General features: G+C 38.2%; 1 protein-coding gene across 1 annotated transcript in view; it reads left to right on the plus strand.

Annotated features, from left to right (window-relative positions):
• Positions 1-783: 783 nt before the first annotated feature.
• Positions 784-17,201, plus strand: part of LOC134528928 (beta-1,3-galactosyltransferase 5-like) — a 36,876-nt gene continuing 20,458 nt past the window's right edge. The window contains exons 1-2 of the mRNA XM_063362597.1: positions 784-836; positions 15,744-16,084. Coding sequence (XP_063218667.1) covers positions 809-836; positions 15,744-16,084 — 369 coding nt within the window. The 5' untranslated portion in view covers positions 784-808. The remainder of the gene's footprint in view (positions 837-15,743; positions 16,085-17,201) is intronic.

Genomic DNA, 17,201 nt, shown 5'->3' on the forward strand with positions numbered 1-17,201 from the left:
TCCCGACAGCAATAATAAGGAGCACACGAAGAATACCATTAAAATATCGGCATGATATTTTGATGGTACACGGAGAAAACTAACGCTCATATCCCTTAAATCAGAAAATCACAGAAAAAATTAATAAATAAAATTCAAAACATAAATTGAAATAAATAAAAATTAAAAATTATAAACTTATAAAAATAATTACAAAAATTATAATAATAAATAAAAATAAAAAAACATTAATGTATAAAAAGTTACAAAAGCTTCTGCCAGCTTGTGAACTTCTCCTTTGGTGAGCAAGGATAGAGTTCTAGTACAAACCAAAAAAATTTGTAGTTTTTTATCGTGAGTGGGGCACTCGATTTTAAAGATGGTGGATTAAAAATGGAAGCCGGTGTCATGATCAGTGTCGAAGGTCAAGTCAAGGTCATCCAAGATGACCATTATGACATCTGGTGGTTGTCGGTCATTGACCCCCATCCACAATCCACACCCTGGACCCTAAACCTGGACTGGCCAAGCTATATTAATGTGAAGTTAAATCTAAGCGGTGATCGTTTGTTAGTTTCTCTGCATCGTATAGAAGCGATGGACGGATAGTGAAACGCAAATACCTTGCGGGTTCGGATCTTTGACATTTCCGCGTCATCGTGTAGCGCGCCTTAACAGGTGTGCGGATCACTTTCCGGCCGTCGGGACCAGTACCAGGGTCACCTGTGGCGGTATCTATGGGTATAGCCACGCCGTGCTCTATCCGGCGCAGATTAGATAGCCGCAAATCGACAGGCCGTCAGTACGACAGCTCCAGGAGCAGGGCGACATGGCGCTCCGGCGGCCCACACTCGCACGTGAGTACCTCACGAGTCCTCCCGCTCTGCCCATGGGAGGGCACTGCACGCCCTTGCCGTCCTAGACCAATAAAACCTTTAGAGCTAACCCATTTTTATCCAGGTTGCCACTAGGCATTTCAAGTCGGTTCAAAATTGTTTGTAAAATTTATTATTTTAGAAAGTTTTAGTACTCTGTAGGTGACTTTTGATGTTTAAAAATCTAGACATAAGGCATTTTGTGGGAGTATTTTCGTGAATGCGACGGAAGTCAAGGAACGGAAATGTGTAACAACCACGGTGCTGCCATATGTGGGGGATGGTTCGAATTAAGGTTCACTAAGACAAAAGGAAAACGTTATACTATTTATTAACTGTTAAATGAATTTTTAACAGATGAGCAGAATTGTAATAAAAATCCTTGTCAAAAATCAGGTCCAAAACAAGGGTTTGATATTTCTCAAGCCTTTTTCGCTTTTATCAGAGCCGATTCATTGTATAGTTTAAAATTTCGGTCTGCTTATCAAATAATTCAATTGTAGACGTAGCTACTCCGGCAGCGAATTCTAGTAGCGGGTGCGGAAACTACGAGTGATTTGCGTGCATTAATGTATTTTAAAACACAAATTGCGTATATCTATCACTCTCGGCATTATTTCAAAGAATTATAAGTTAATTTTCGTGTCAAAGTTTCGTATTATAAGTTTATGTGCAACATGAGATCACATGAATTTGCTAGTTACCGTGATTAGATGTTACACATGACTGGCGAGTACTGAAATACTAACTTACATTTTTTTGGTGTTCTGTGTGTAAATTTTCAAACGCAATTATTCTTGAAAATCAGATAAAATTATAAGTTAGTGTTCAATTTCAGTTTTCAAACCTTCAGACATTCTTTAATGTAGTGGTTTAAGGGATACTATTTTTCCAAATTTCTAACTCCCATTATCTGGGAGGTTTTCCATAACACCTGAGAATCCTGTGATCACCCACCCTCCCAGGACTCGAAGCCGGGAGCTCTACCGCGTGGCCGTGACTTCTGCGGTGACTGCAGATAGCAGAGTCGTGCAAGAGCGCGGGGAGCGGCGACCAAGGGCTTCAAAGCTGGGATTCGTAATTCAGCACCTAGTTGTAATAGCCAAGGGAAACTGGCCCGTACAGAAGGTTTAAATGATACTTTTTTTGAAGTGAAACTTCTTTGCTAAGAGGTAACAATTTTCGAGCGTTACGAAAATTCCGATCGCATGAGGGGAAGTAGCTAGGTATGTGGTGGGAGAACCGGGAGAGGAGGGGAATAGTTAGGTACGTGGTGGGGAACCGATAGAACAGATGGCAGGGAAAGGTAGAAATTACACAGCATACTTGCGCTCTTGCGCTCTTGCTTTCTTGCTCTCTTGCTCTCTTGTTCTCTTGTTCTCTTGTTCTCTTGCACTGTTGAGCTCTCGCTCTTTTGTGCTCTCGCGCATTTGCGCACTTGCGCACATTTATGTGCGCGGTTGTTTCTTGGGGTTGGACATCGCGCTATACCCACTCCGGGGCCGTTGGCGCGGTCAGATCGCTGGGGCAGCCTTGAGCGCGCTTCATGCGGTGCGTGCGGCTCAGATTGGACCCTGCCATGCTGAAGGGATAGGCGTGTCACGACGGTAGAGACCCGCCTGCGCATAACGCCACCCCGACTTTAGGGAGTATTTGGTCAGAGGGCAACACAGCGGGGTTTGAGCTTATTGTTGTGCACCGTACCACGAGCCATATTTAAAAGAAAATATTTTTCTTTCTTTTATGTATTATTAATTAATAGCTTATGTAAATCAGTGTTGTTAAACAGTGTTATGTGAGTATTGTTTTAGCTGTGTAACTAAATATTTCTGCTCGTATAATGCTTTTTACGCCTTAGTTTGACATGGGTAGTTATTTGTAACGAATTATTATTTAATTAACTAAACCACACACCGTTTTATAGTTACGAGCCCACGAGTGTGTAAATATGTTAAGTTTAACAAGAGGCGTTAATATTTCTCGATAGGAGTGTAGCTGTGGGTGACAGTGGCTCAACAAAGTAACATTGAGCTGGGTCCTATTCGTATGCCATGTTGTCACTTTCACATGCCAGATACCTACCTCAGACTACACACGTATATTTGGACAATTAGTTAAGCTGCATTAAATACCTAATTATCGGGAAGATTCAAGTTTAAGAATTATTTAAAATCAAAGTTTTTTTAATGTACGAGAAAAAAAGTACTTTTTTTAATGTACGAGAAAAAAAAGTACTTTTTTTTATTCAAAGAATCTAGAATTTATTTATTCGTGTAAAAAATAGTTATTTCATTTGAGATCATACACGCGTCCTTACTATTCTCAATTATTATATATTGTTCTCTAAAAAATATTAGTAATTAATCTGTATCTATAACTAATAAGCAAGGAGTTTCACGTATGTCACGCATAGACTCACGCACACAATTTTTTTATTTATTTTTTATTTGTGACATGTCCATCGACGACTGTGACAATTTAATGGTGGGCACGAAAAAACTAAAATACAAAATACAGAAAACAAAAAAAAAACTTGAACAAAAACAGAAGGACAAGTACATAAGAAATATGGTCACTGCGTGCGGCCAGACAGCAAGCAAGTTTGCACTACGCACAGGTGGTCACCACCACGCGAAATCAACCATGAAGAGGGGCTTACCCGCAAGCAGTTACAATCCCTCAGTCAGTATCACACATGCAGGGGTCAAAAGACAATACAAACACAGGTATATATAAATAAAAACAAATTAATTTATAACAATAACAAATACATCATTAACAACAAAAACAAATACAAAAATAATTAATAGATAATTGCGTAACAAAAAAAGTATATACTGACTTAAATACAACAAAGTATAATAAACAATTATGATTAAGCATATCACATGTAATAAGCGATAAATATATTATACAAAAGGGTGAAAACAAAAGTATAATTAACTTTATGATGAGGCAGAGGATGTAACGTTTTTAACAAGTTTATTATTATTAGTTTGATGCAAAAGGTTTGCATAGTTATTGAAATGGGTAATGAATCTATATGTAATGTCATTAGTGTTATTTATGGTGCATGAGAATGGTGGTTACGACTATTAAATTGAGTAATTTTAATGCCAGAGACTTGAAATAAATAAGGACAGTTTAAGTTAGAATTATAGCAATTAATAACCAAAAAAGCATCTAAAATGTTTCTTCTATTTTAAAGAGAACCTAAATGAGAATCATGATCAACGTTGTTGCTATTGTTAGGTTTTTGTTAATGTAATTAGATATTTTTAATTGAACACTGTCGAATTTTCCACTCTCAGTGTTATTGAGAGTAGTATACAAATGTCGGTCCTGAAACTGGCTTCTGGCTGTGGTGCCGAGTGCCGAGCCACATCTCTGACGTCACGTCCATCTCTGACGTCACGGCGGCCATCTTGGATGAGTGTAACGGGACACAGCGTAACGGGACAAGTAGGACATTGACCTTTGACTCTCAAAATCCGCCAAAATTGGGCAAAATTTGCCCAAAAATCCTCAAAAATCACCAAAATTTCCATTTATGTGGAAAAAAATTCCGCCAAAAAATCTCAAAAAATTCCACAATTCAAAAATTAGGATTTCGAAAATCCTCAAAAGTCGTTTTGCCCTAGAAAGAACCCAAATTCCTAAAAGCGGCTTAAAACTCCTAAGAGCTAGCCGTTCTAAGCCGCCGAGGTCATGACCTTGAAAACTAGGATGCCATGGCAGACATTTTGAATCATGACGTCACCGTTGCAATTTCCGTTACGACCGCCATCTTTAAAATCTTTATTTATTATCCGATTTTAATGAAAAAATTTTTAAAATTTATAAAAAAATTCAAGTAATAAAATTTAATAAAGTTTTTATAAAAAACAAACATTTACGACACGGAGCTCGGAGTCCGCGGTTCGAACCCGGTGAGGGAAAAAAAATTAAAAATGGCGACAGGCTCCTTCCTCAATGGTGGTTGCAGGCAGACTGACTCCCACCACTTTTTTTTTCAAAGCATATATATCGTCACCTAGTATGATGTCATGTCCACCATCTAGTCTTCGATGCTGGAAGCCATCATCATTGTATCGTCGGCTAGAGTGCGCTGACGCCATGTTAGTTTAATTCTTACCCGCTAGAGTGTAGTAATCATTTATTACTAAGGTGCCCGCCATCTTGTCATTTGGCCGCCATCTTGGAAATCCGTAATTATTTAGCTAGAAATTCAGGAAAAAGTTCAAAATTCATTAAATAAATCACTCATTAATTTACATATTGATTCCATCCGCTCCTGTCCTCGGTTCGATACCCGATCGATGTAATAATGTTTAATTTTACGTAAAAAATAATAATTTCAATAAACCATGTTCAACATTCGTAAAGAGATTCTAAATCCTCTACGAACATCATTCTATCAGACATCAAGACCACCATATTGGAAATGCGTAATTTTAATACTAGAGATTCGGGAAAAAGTTCAAAATTCATTAAATAAATTTGTAATCTATATACTGATTGATTAGATCGACTTAGGTCCTTAGGTCGATCCCTGGCCGATACAAAACTACTTTAATATTTTTAAAAAAGTACCACTAAAGTGTCAGGTTTGAGAAAATAAAAAACGCCGCAAGTTCTTTTAAAAAAACTTTTATTACATAAATTATACACTACCACAAGTACAAAAAACACACAGACAAATTACCAAAGTTTCGTGGATATCTCGATTCAAACAGTCTTCTTACTATACGGACTATGTCCTTTACATGACTTTAAATGTCTATTCAGTTTATCAGCTCGACATATTGGTACACCACAATTTGCACACAAAGTCGAATCATCGACTTCATTAAAAGGACAGTGATATATTTCGTGTCGTTGTGCACTTTGAATATTTGCCAATGTTTTGTTACAAAATATACAGCTTGATTTCGATGAATGTACAGCCAGTCTATCACAATTCCTGAGGTGCCGTTTTAATCTTCCAAATTGTACAAACTTGCTTAAACACCTGTTGCACTGATATTGAATACGTTCAGAGTTATTACTACAATTGTATATTACATGATCCCGTAATTTCAAGTTTTTGATCTTCTCACAGTACGTGCAGTCGGGTGATGGAACACCGCTGGATGCTCCTTCCTTCATCAATGCCACTGGAACTGTTGACAACCATTGTAACACTGCTGACATGTTAACTTCTGAAGCCGTTGAGGTCTGCTCTGCGGAAGATGTTGCACGCGTCGAAATCTTCTGCTGTGCTGAGAGAGCAGGTGTAGCTGTAGACGTCGTTGTCATCGTGCTCTGCACTGATGATGGTAGACCTTCGATCCAGGTTGGTGTAGATAGTGGTAATGATGCCATCGAGTTCTCAAGAATAGCTAGATACAGGTCTATTATGTTATACAAGTCTAACTATCCGATCCGTTCATCACCGCAGCCAGAGACGGACTGAAGTCCATATCACCAGGGTCTCACTTATATAGTCTCATCAGCGGGTACAACACATGAGTCAAAACAATAACCAGGTTCATTATACTCGCACTTTACTTTCTCGGAGCATTTTTTATAATGAAGATGTAAGCTATCAAATACAAAAATACATAATCAGATTCTACTGGCTTGTGAACTTCTCATTGTTGAGCAAAGTTAGAGTTCTAGTACAAGCCAGAATTTTATGTATTTTTGTATTTTTTACATTTTAAATTTTTTATTATTTATTAAATATATTTTTCCCTGTAATTTTATGATATCAAAGAAAAAGTGTGTTGTTTTTCTCCGTGTGCTCCCGATTATTCTTGTTATTATGTTTGCTCATGAATATTCTTTTCAATATGTGTATGGTTTTCTCCGTGTGCTCCAAATTATTCTTGTCATTACGTTTTCTCCGTGTGCTCCTGATTATTCTTGTTAATAATTTGATGGTTTTCTCCAAGTGCTTCTGGTTATTCCTGGCTAGACATCTAATGATTTTCTCCGAGTGCTGCTGATTATTTGTGTGAAATCGATCTCTGCATGAATGATATTCTTTAATGAGTCATGTCATTTTATTCAGAGTTACATTTAATTAGTGAATTTCTGCTAATAAATTGTCACTTGCAATAATTTTACCAGGTGGAATTAAAGAAATAAACAACCATTACTCAGTCAAATAATATGCCATGAGACATCAGCGAAGCATTAACATGTAAGACGAACTTCCTTCTCCTTGGTGTCTAGCGAAGCCCTCCTTCTTTTGCGATCGTTAGTGAGCATCCCGCATCCCACATAAAATAACTAATTAATATTTACCTGCAAGCAACACGTGGCTACATCCGTTGATGACAGCCAGAACTACTTGTATCAATTTGCTTTGCATTAGATAACCTACCTCTCACCACTGAGTGGTGCTATTGTAATCAGTTAGAGTCATGTAGTCTCGTAGCCATGTAGCTGCGTGTCCTGGAAGCTTCGTAGTCCTGTAGCCTCGCAGTCTCGTAACCTTATGTTCTGGAAGCTTCGTAAACATGATGCATTGGAACCTCGTAGACCTGTAGCTACGTAACAAAGTATCCATGGAATCATATAACATAATGCTGTTGGAGCAGTGGGAGCAAAAGAGAAAATGCCGACGAAGACAGATGCGATAATTGGAGCCTTTTGAAGCATTTGGAGCCTTTTGGAGCTGTTGGAGCCATTTGGAGCATTTGGAGCTGTCAAGCATTTGGAGGCCGTTGGAGCATTTTGAGCTGTCAAGATTTGGAGGCCGTTTGGAGCATTTGGAGCCATTTAGAGCTGTGTTAAGCATTTGGAGGCTGTTGGAGCTGTTGGAGCCATTTGGAGGCCGTTTGGAGCATTTGGAGCCATTTGGAGCTGTTAGAGCCATTTGGAGCTGTCAAGCATTTGGAGGCTGTTGGAGCATTTGGAGCCATTTGGAGGCCGTTTGGAGCATTTGGAGCCATTTGGAGCTGTTGGAGCCATTTGGAGCATTTGGAGCTGCTGGAGACATTTGGAGCTGTCAAGCATTTTGAGCCTTGTGGAGCATTTGGAGCTATTTGGAGCTGTGTTAAGCATTTGGAGGCTGTTGGAGCTGTTGGAGTCATTTGGAGACCGTTTGGAGCATTTGGAGCCATTTGGAGCTGTTGGAGCCATTTGGAGCATTTGAAGCTGTTGGATCTAAGAAGTAGTCAAGTACTCGTGTAGACTTGTAGTCCTGTATTCTCGCAGTCTCGTAAACTTATGTTCTAGAAGCTTCGTAGCTCCATGGAAATGAGGAAAGCTGGCTACATACAATAATGGTTTGTTTTACTTGCATTTGTATAATGTAAAGAAATAAAATAAATAATTTAAATTATAAGAATTTAATGTTTTTATTTCTTGTATTCTGATTTCTAACTAAGACTTAGATCTCGTAACTTGTGCTTCCTTTTTGCCTTTTTTTTGTTGATGGAGCTTCTAAATGTGCTGCCTTTTCGTTGTCGGTGCTTCCAAATGTGCTGCCTTTTCGTTGTCGGTGCTTCCAAATGTGCTGCCTTTTCGTTGTCGGTGCTTCCAAATGTGCTGCCTTTTCGTTGTCGGTGCTTCCAAATGTGCTGCCTTTTCGTTGTCGGTGCTTCCGAATGTGCTGCCTTTTCGTTGTCGGTGCTTCCAAATGTGCTGTCTTTTCGTTGTCGGTGCTTCCGAATGTGCTGCCTTTTCGTTGTCGGTGCTTCCAAATATGCTGCCTTTTCGTTGTCGGTGCTTCCAAATGTGCTGCCTTTTCGTTGACGGTGCTTCCAAATGTGCTGCCTTTTCGTTAATGGTCCTTCTATTATTAATGTTGTTTTGACTCTAGTATTATTGTAGATGGTTCTTGATTTGACTAGCGTATTATTCCATACGGTGCATGTATATAAGCGAGTCCTAGACAGAAGGATGCTCAGTTTGTTACTGACGTCGGCGGTGTAAGGATCGCCTAGTTTGTTTCTTCTGGTGTATGAGTCGTGTCAATTAGCTGTTCTTGAGACCTCGATGGCTTCTTTACCGACTTTAACGTCGAACTCGATGGAGGATGTACTATCGACTACGGGAACCATGACGTCAGCGCCGACGATGTTGGAGCAGATCCCGTTGGCAACGCCTCTGACAACACTGGAGGAGACTTCGATATGTGCTGTTCCACCATCAGCTGAAGTTTCATCATCAGCAAAAGATTCTTCAACTAATGAAGAGCGTACATTGCGTCAGTGCAAATACTGTGACGCATCATTTACTATTACCTCAAATGCTCGCAGACATGAAAGAAGCAGTTGTTCTAATAATGTTAAAAGAATACAATTTCAGTGCAATAAGTGCAAAAAACTAATATCACGTCTTGATAGCTTACATCTTCATTATAAAAAATGCTCCGAGAAAGTAAAGTGCGAGTATAATGAACCTGGTTATTGTTTTGACTCATGTGTTGTACCCGCTGATGAGACTATATAAGTGAGACCCTGGTGATATGGACTTCAGTCCGTCTCTGGCTGCGGTGATGAACGGATCGGATAGTTAGACTTGTATAACATAATAGACCTGTATCTAGCTATTCTTGAGAACTCGATGGCATCATTACCACTATCTTCACCAACCTGGATCGAAGGTCTACCATCATCAGTGCAGAGCACGATGACAACGACGTCTACAGCTACACCTGCTCTCTCAGCACAGCAGGAGATTTCGACGCGTGCAACATCTTCCGCAGAGCAGACCTCAACGGCTTCAGAAGTTAACATGTCAGCAGTGTTACAATGGTTGTCAACAGTTCCAGTGGCATTGATGAAGGAAGGAGCATCCAGCGGTGTTCCATCACCCGACTGCACGTACTGTGAGAAGATCAAAAACTTGAAATTACGGGATCATGTAATTCACAATTGTAGTAATAACTCTGAACGTATTCAATATCAGTGCAACAGGTGTTTAAGCAAGTTTGTACAATTTGGAAGATTAAAACGGCACCTCAGGAATTGTGATAGACTGGCTGTACATTCATCGGAATCAAGCTGTATATTTTGTAACAAAACATTGGCAAATATTCAAAGTGCACAACGACACGAAATATATCACTGTCCTTTTAATGAAGTCGATAATTCGACTTTGTGTGCAAATTGTGGTGTACCAATATGTCGAGCTGATAAACTGAATAGACATTTAAAGTCATGTAAAGGACATAGTCCGTATAGTAAGAAGACTGTTTGAATCGAGAGATCCACGAAACTTTTGTTATTTGTCTGTGTGTTTTTTGTACTTGTGGTAGTGTAAAATTTATGTAATAAAAGTTTTTTTAAAAGAACTTGCGGCGTTTTTTATTTTCTCAAACCTGACACTTTAGTGGTATTTTTTTAAAATATTAAAGTAGTTTTGTATCGGCCAGGGATAGAACCAAGGACCTAAGTCGATCTAATCAATCAGTATATAGATTACAAATTTATTTAATGAAATTTAAACTTTTTCCCGAATCTCTAGCATTAAAATTACGCATTTCCAATATGGTGGTCTTGATGTCTGATAGGATGATGGTTGTAGAAGATTTAGAGTCTCTTTACGAATGTTGAACATGGTTTATTGAAATTATTATTTTTTACGTAAAATTATACATTATTACATCGATCGGGTTCGAACCGAGGACAGGAGCGGATCGAATCAATATGTAAATTAATGAGTGATTTATTTAATGAATTTTGAACTTTTTCCCGAATTTCTAGCTAAATAATTACGGATTTCCAAGATGGCGGCCAAATGACAAGATGGCGGGCACCTTAGTAATAAATGATTACTGCACTCTAGCTGGTAAGAATTAAACTAACATGGCGTCAGCGCACTCTAGCCGACGATACAATGATGATGGCTTCCAGCATCGAAGACTAGATGGTGGACATGACATCATACTAGGTGACGATATATATGCTTTGAAAAAAAAAGTGGTGGGAGTCAGTCTGCCTGCAACCACCATTGAGGAAGGAGCCTGTCGCCATTTTTAATTTTTTTGCCCTCACCGGGTTCGAACCGCGGACTCCGAGCTCCGTGTCGTAAATGTTTGTTTTTTATAAAAACTTTATTAAATTTTATTACTTGAATTTTTTTATAAATTGTAAAAAATTTTTCATTAAAATCGGATAATAAATAAAGATTTTAAAGATGGCGGTCGTAACGGAAATTGCAACGGTGACGTCATGATTCAAAATGTCTGCCATGGCATCCTAGTTTTCAAGGTCATGACCTCGGCGGCTTAGAACGGCTAGCTCTTAGGAGTTTTAAGCCGCTTTTAGGAATTTGGGTTCTTTCTAGGGCAAAACGACTTTTGAGGATTTTCGAAATCCTAATTTTTGAATTGTGGAATTTTTTGAGATTTTTTGGCGGAATTTTTTTCCACATAAATGGAAATTTTGGTGATTTATGAGGATTTTTGGGCAAATTTTGCCCAATTTTGGCGGATTTTAAGGGTCAAAGGTCAATGTCCTACTTGTCCCGTTACGCTGTGTCCCGTTACACTCATCCAAGATGGCCGCCGTGACGTCAGAGATGGACGTGACGTCAGAGATGTGGCTCGGCACTCGGCACCACAGCCAGAAGCTAGTTTCAGGACTGACATTTGTATACTACTATTGAGGCTGTTACAAATAATCGAACCATATTCAAATTTAGATCTTACTAAAGCTGCATAAAGGGAGAGGATAGAATCAAGATTTTAGATGTTAAAGGTAATAATTTGATGAGACCAAGTATTTTGTTAGAATAAGAGATAATGGATTCTATATGAAAATTAAAAAAAAAAAAATTTTTTTCGAGTAAATTACCAAAGTCTTTGACATGTTCAGATTTTAATTTGTATTTTCCTAATTGTATTCATGCTCAATAGGATAGATTTTTCTTGTAAAGTTAATGATGGTGATTTTTTTTTCTTTCGTTATTGAAATGCGAAGACACTGTTAGTTGAGTTCATAATCCCTGATATTATATCTTCAACGTAAATGTTGAAGAGTAAAGGAGATAAGGTGCCTCCTTGAGGGACGCCAGAAGTATTTAAATGAAGATCCGAAAGTGTATTCTGTATAGATACATAAAATTTTCTGTTTTTAAGATAAGTTGTTAACTAGGTTATGTATTTATCACTTAGGGCAAAATCATTACATTTAGAAAGAAGAATTAGATGTTTGACCGCGTTGAATGCTTTAGCAAAATCAAAATAACAAGCATCAACTTGACCACGTGTAATTAATTAATTATTTCAGAATAAATAGGGTTGAGTAAATAGACTAGGTTTGTCATGGTTGTTTTATCAGTTTTGAAGCCATGTCGAGAGTCAATTAATGTGGGTTTTAATTTAAAATCAAGCTGTTTTAATATAATTTTGTCAGAGACTTTAGCGAAATCATTTAGTACAGAAATAGGCCTGTAGTTAAAAATATTTAACTTGTTACCTTTTTTATGGATGGCAATGACCTTAAAACTGTTGATCATAGCCTTTTCTCATAATTTAAACGTAATTTCAAAAATGTTTGGGATTTTCTTTGATTTTGTTAGTAATAATACAAAGTCAGTTGTTTTTATCTATAAATAAAATTGACTTTATTTCTATACGACATTGAGAAAATAATGAATAATAGTGAGAATTCATTTTGAGTTTATAAAATTTATCATAATGCCTTTTCAGCTTTAAAGACTTATTTAGTTGTTTTAAATACCAATATGGATATTTTGGATTTTTTCACAGTAATAGGTATATATAATTTAATGAGAGTTAAATGTAAGTTAAATGATCAACCATGATATTAACGTCTCTAGTGTTACAGATGACCGACCAGTCGTGTTCTCTGAGAGATTTGTAAAGTTCGAGAAGGTCATCGATCTTGTAGTTTATAAATGAGGACGAACCACTATCGTTATTTAACACTATGTCAAATTGAATGTTTATTTCCAAAGCAGGATGAAAAGTATCTTCTCTAACCACGGGATCAAGAGCTTTAGTAACCGGAACAGAGATCAATATTAGTAAGGCATATGTTGAGAAGTTGAGCAGAAGGCTAAGTGTAATTGAATTAAACTGGGTTAGACTCATTACTGATATAAAGTTTATTAAAGCTCGGGCTTTCGATTTTATACTTAGCTGAATTATGTTTAGTGTGTGCATTTGAGTCTGGTCGACACCTGGTAAATTGAAATCTTAATTAAAAGATTATCTCGGGGATTCACAAATTTATCTTCAAGGTCTTAGAAGTAAGCTGTGTAAGTTGAGAACGTTGTTTGAGGGGGAATATAAATATTCCCAATTATTAAGAATTTTCCTTGATGGGTTTTTTAATTTATCCAGATTGCTTCAATTACGACGAGGTCAATTCAAAGCGAAAATCAAAGTTACAAATTCAATAATGTTTTTAGTGTAAAACAGTATAAAACAAATTCGCATTCCGCGTCAGTCTAACTGTTCGATTACTTCTTCTGAACTACACGATTGATTTTTATGCAGATTTTACCATCATTTAGAACATTTCTTCCGGAAGGTTTGTGTGTATCATACATTCATATTAAACAAATAAAGAGTGGGCAAATTTCGATTATTGTTAATTAAGTCTAAAAATTAGCTTTCGGGGCGCTTACATGACTTACGCTGACTTATAGATATGCCTGATTCATCAAATGAATGTCCTACAGAATCGTAGGTCTTAAAAGGCCTGCAGAAAAGTCCACTATGGCTAATATATTTCTTCTAAGGATGACTCACATCAACCATTTTTACCTTTCAAAAATTGTTAATAAATAATGAGTTTTTTGAGAATATATTTTGGCCAACATAGTATTAATCCTTATCTTATTAAATATGTTAGTTACATTAGGCATTTAATTTAAATCAGGATTAAGATTTTAATCACATCATATGCGATCTATCAAACCGCGCCATTTACTGCGATACTATTGAATAGGTACCTTATTATTTTTGTCGGTTTATCTGTTATACCTTCATATTAATGATTGAAATGAGGTATATAGGTAGCATTTAGGTGTGTTGTCAGCGCATCCTTCATGCTTTTTATTTATGTGTAAATTAAATAGGTAGGTTTTACGTTAATTTTTGTGCTTTCAGCACACCCTGGTATTTTTCTTTCTTTAATAATTTTTTGTATCTAACTTTTTGATTGTAAGGTTATTACTCAAATATGATAGTGTTTTTTGTTTGTCGGTTTAAGAAAATATTATAGGCCGTATTACAAGAGATGCAAAAATAATGTTTTTGGTAGGGTATCATAATGAAAACGAAGAAGAAAGGGAAATCTGGCTATCAAAAAGCACAGAACGCACTTATTTTCGAAGACATAGAAAAGCGTATGTTAAACGTGAGGTTTGCCATAGTCCTGACCGTGATAGACATATATCTCAAAGAGATAGAGTATTGTTTATACAAAGAAATCACGGAACATTCACTGATCGAAATGAACATCAAACCTAGTAGGAACGAACTGCATCCCTAGTAACCTCCAATCTGCGCAGGATAGAACGATAGGAGCAATATGCGATCATCGGTCCATTCTATTACTGGCCAGCAGAGAATTTGAACGTGTGTGAACAAAAATTTAAATTATTTTATCAGTTTCAACATAAATGTTCAGGTATTTTACTTGAGGACAATTTTAAACCTTACGTGATGCAGTTCTAAAAAAAATGCCCATTGGCTAAGATCTGTTATCGTTCAATATGAAAGGTGTAAACAATATACGTAATTTAATATTCCAAAAATATATATGAAGCGTATCAAAAAATACCACATCCAAAGATTGAGTATGCAACAAGGTTCATGAAAAATCTAAAGAATATTAAACGCTCCAAGAGACTTATAATGCGTAATGCGAAAATGTCAATAAATTATCATAGTTACAGCTTTGACTTAGCACACTCCAAGCAGATATCCAAAGTAGGCATCGCAAATACCGTAAGAATGATTAAGCATATTATCGCGTTATTCCTAAAACAAAATTCATGAGAGATAAGGAAAAGATTTAAACACGCTACACTTGTTTTCATAGCAAGAAATTAAATGAAAGTACAACACATTGCAATGCGTCGCGTAGGTGTACGGGATGCGTAGCACGTTGTACGAACATATCAAGCATGGCAAAAAACAAGGGCGTGTTAACACGGTTCATAGGGCTTTTACGCAAATACTAAATATTATAAGATATACTATAGACATTGGAATATTAATAAAAATTTAACTTTAAAAAGAATATATAATATCATTTTTAATGATCCACGGCGTGAACAAGGTCTTAGTAAACATCACAGTGGGGCACTGCCAGGGAGGTCAATTTCATGCTATGTCTCAACTACCAAGTTAAATGGGTCTCCATACAGCCCATTTCACGATACTAAATTACGTGATACCAAGAAAAGTTGAAGTTAAGCCAGAAAAATAATAATTTTTTTTCAAACTGTCCATGTGAACAATGTTAAAAAGCCCTGATTAGCAGACTGAATAAGAACATGCCAAATGCAACGCGATACGCCGCAACATACCCGATGCACAACCTAATGTTCATACTACATTTAAGATGCAAGTTCAGACTCTGTGCAAGAAAAGAAATCATTAATCCCAGACATACGTAATTAGATGGTGGCAGGCCAAAAGGTAATTCGGAAACAAAACATAACTCTGCAGAACACCAGTTACATTACGCAGTATGGCCACCACATACCGCACACCCCTGTTGTTTCTATGGGTACAATGTTTTTGTCTTGAAAATTGCTCTGCTGTGAAATCTAAGGAAGGGAAGAGTAAAATTAGAGGAAATTATTCCTGCACCCAAACCTTCACACTCTCTTCTTCTTACGGGTGATCATTGTAAGTCTAAAAAATTCATGCGAAATATACGCCGATACAAAAAGGTGTTTCCAATGCAGTTCTCCTGTGTCGTGGTCGCGGGCGTCGACCAGGCTGCTGCGGACTGCTTGCTGCGGCGGCGCTGCTGCTGTGGCTGACCACGTGCCCCTCGCCGCCAGACGACGGGCTGGACTGGCTGCGCCATGACCGCAACGCCAGCACCTACGTGCGGCCGGCAGCCGCCACTGCGCTGCTGGACTCCGCGGCGGCGTGTGGCGGCGGCGTGAGGCTGTTGCTGGCGGTGGCCTCCCGCCCGGGAGGCGGCGAGCAGCGCCAGGCCGTCAGGGACACTTGGGGCCGAGCGCTGCCCGACTCCAGGCTCGTCTTCATGCTGGGCCACGATGGCTCCCCGCACCTATCGGTATGCTCTTACTCCCACTTTCCTTTCACAGCTTCTGACACAGGCCTTTAACTGGCTCAAATTGTGATCTAATGGAAGGGGTAATGTGAGATATTGCGTCGTTCCTCCTTCCTTATAACCCTTAAATAACTGAAATTCATTTGAGGTAATAAAAAAAAGCAAATACTAGAACTCAATTTTTTAATAGTTATAATTTTTAATTATTTATTTCTGCTCAATTTTACGACACCTGGAAATGAGATAAAACCATAATTTTGCAAGTGACTTTTCAAAACATCAAAAGTATGTTAAAATAGCCTTTTAATGTGTTACTATCATTTGACTGGGATGCATATCATAAGCCTCCGGTCTTCCCCCCGACGCCACTTGGAAGCTGGGTGCTCCTCTGCCTGGATCGGTGCCACACCCAGTACAGTCCCAGGTGGCGAGGTTGCTCGTTGACTAGTGCTCGGTGGTTGTGGTCGCTGACGAGTCGCGCTCCAGCACCAACGAGCCCTGAGTCACTACCTGAGTGGTTCCGAGCCAACTGTGACTTGCGGTTAGCTAAATGAGTCAAGGGGGAGTGGGTGGCAATGATGCTGGGTGGGTAGCCTCAGCCTCTCATTGTAGCTCCTCCTCAAACACCTCCGGGTCACGATGAAACATCGCATCCGTTTCCCTGGCGCTTAGGAGCCCACACCAAAACCAGCCCGATCCTGCTAGAGGAGTATTAAACACCCGGAAATTTTTAAAAATTCAAAAACCTATCAAGCCAGGCCATCGTAGAATCGTTATAGAGGAATCGTCATAACAACATAGTTTTTAGAGATGATGGAAAATCTTTCAAACTTTATAGTCATAATAATTTCAATTAGCACTTTTATTGACGAAAAAAGCGATAGTATCACTAACGAGCGAATTTTCGCGAAACAATATTTCATTCTTGTTTTCACGATCTGACCAATGAATGTTTTTTTAAGCCATGGCCATAGACTATAATAACACGTGGACATAGTATAAACGATGGTTTATTCAATGAATCATATATCGATTGCTGCGAAAGATTAGGTAGGAAAACATGGCGTTGTCATTGATTCAAGCCACGGCCATGTAGACAGGTCTGGCAACTTCCCTCCAT

Source organism: Bacillus rossius, chromosome 2 (genome assembly GCF_032445375.1).
Source record: "Bacillus rossius redtenbacheri isolate Brsri chromosome 2, Brsri_v3, whole genome shotgun sequence".
NCBI classification, from domain to species: Eukaryota; Metazoa; Arthropoda; class Insecta; order Phasmatodea; family Bacillidae; genus Bacillus; species Bacillus rossius.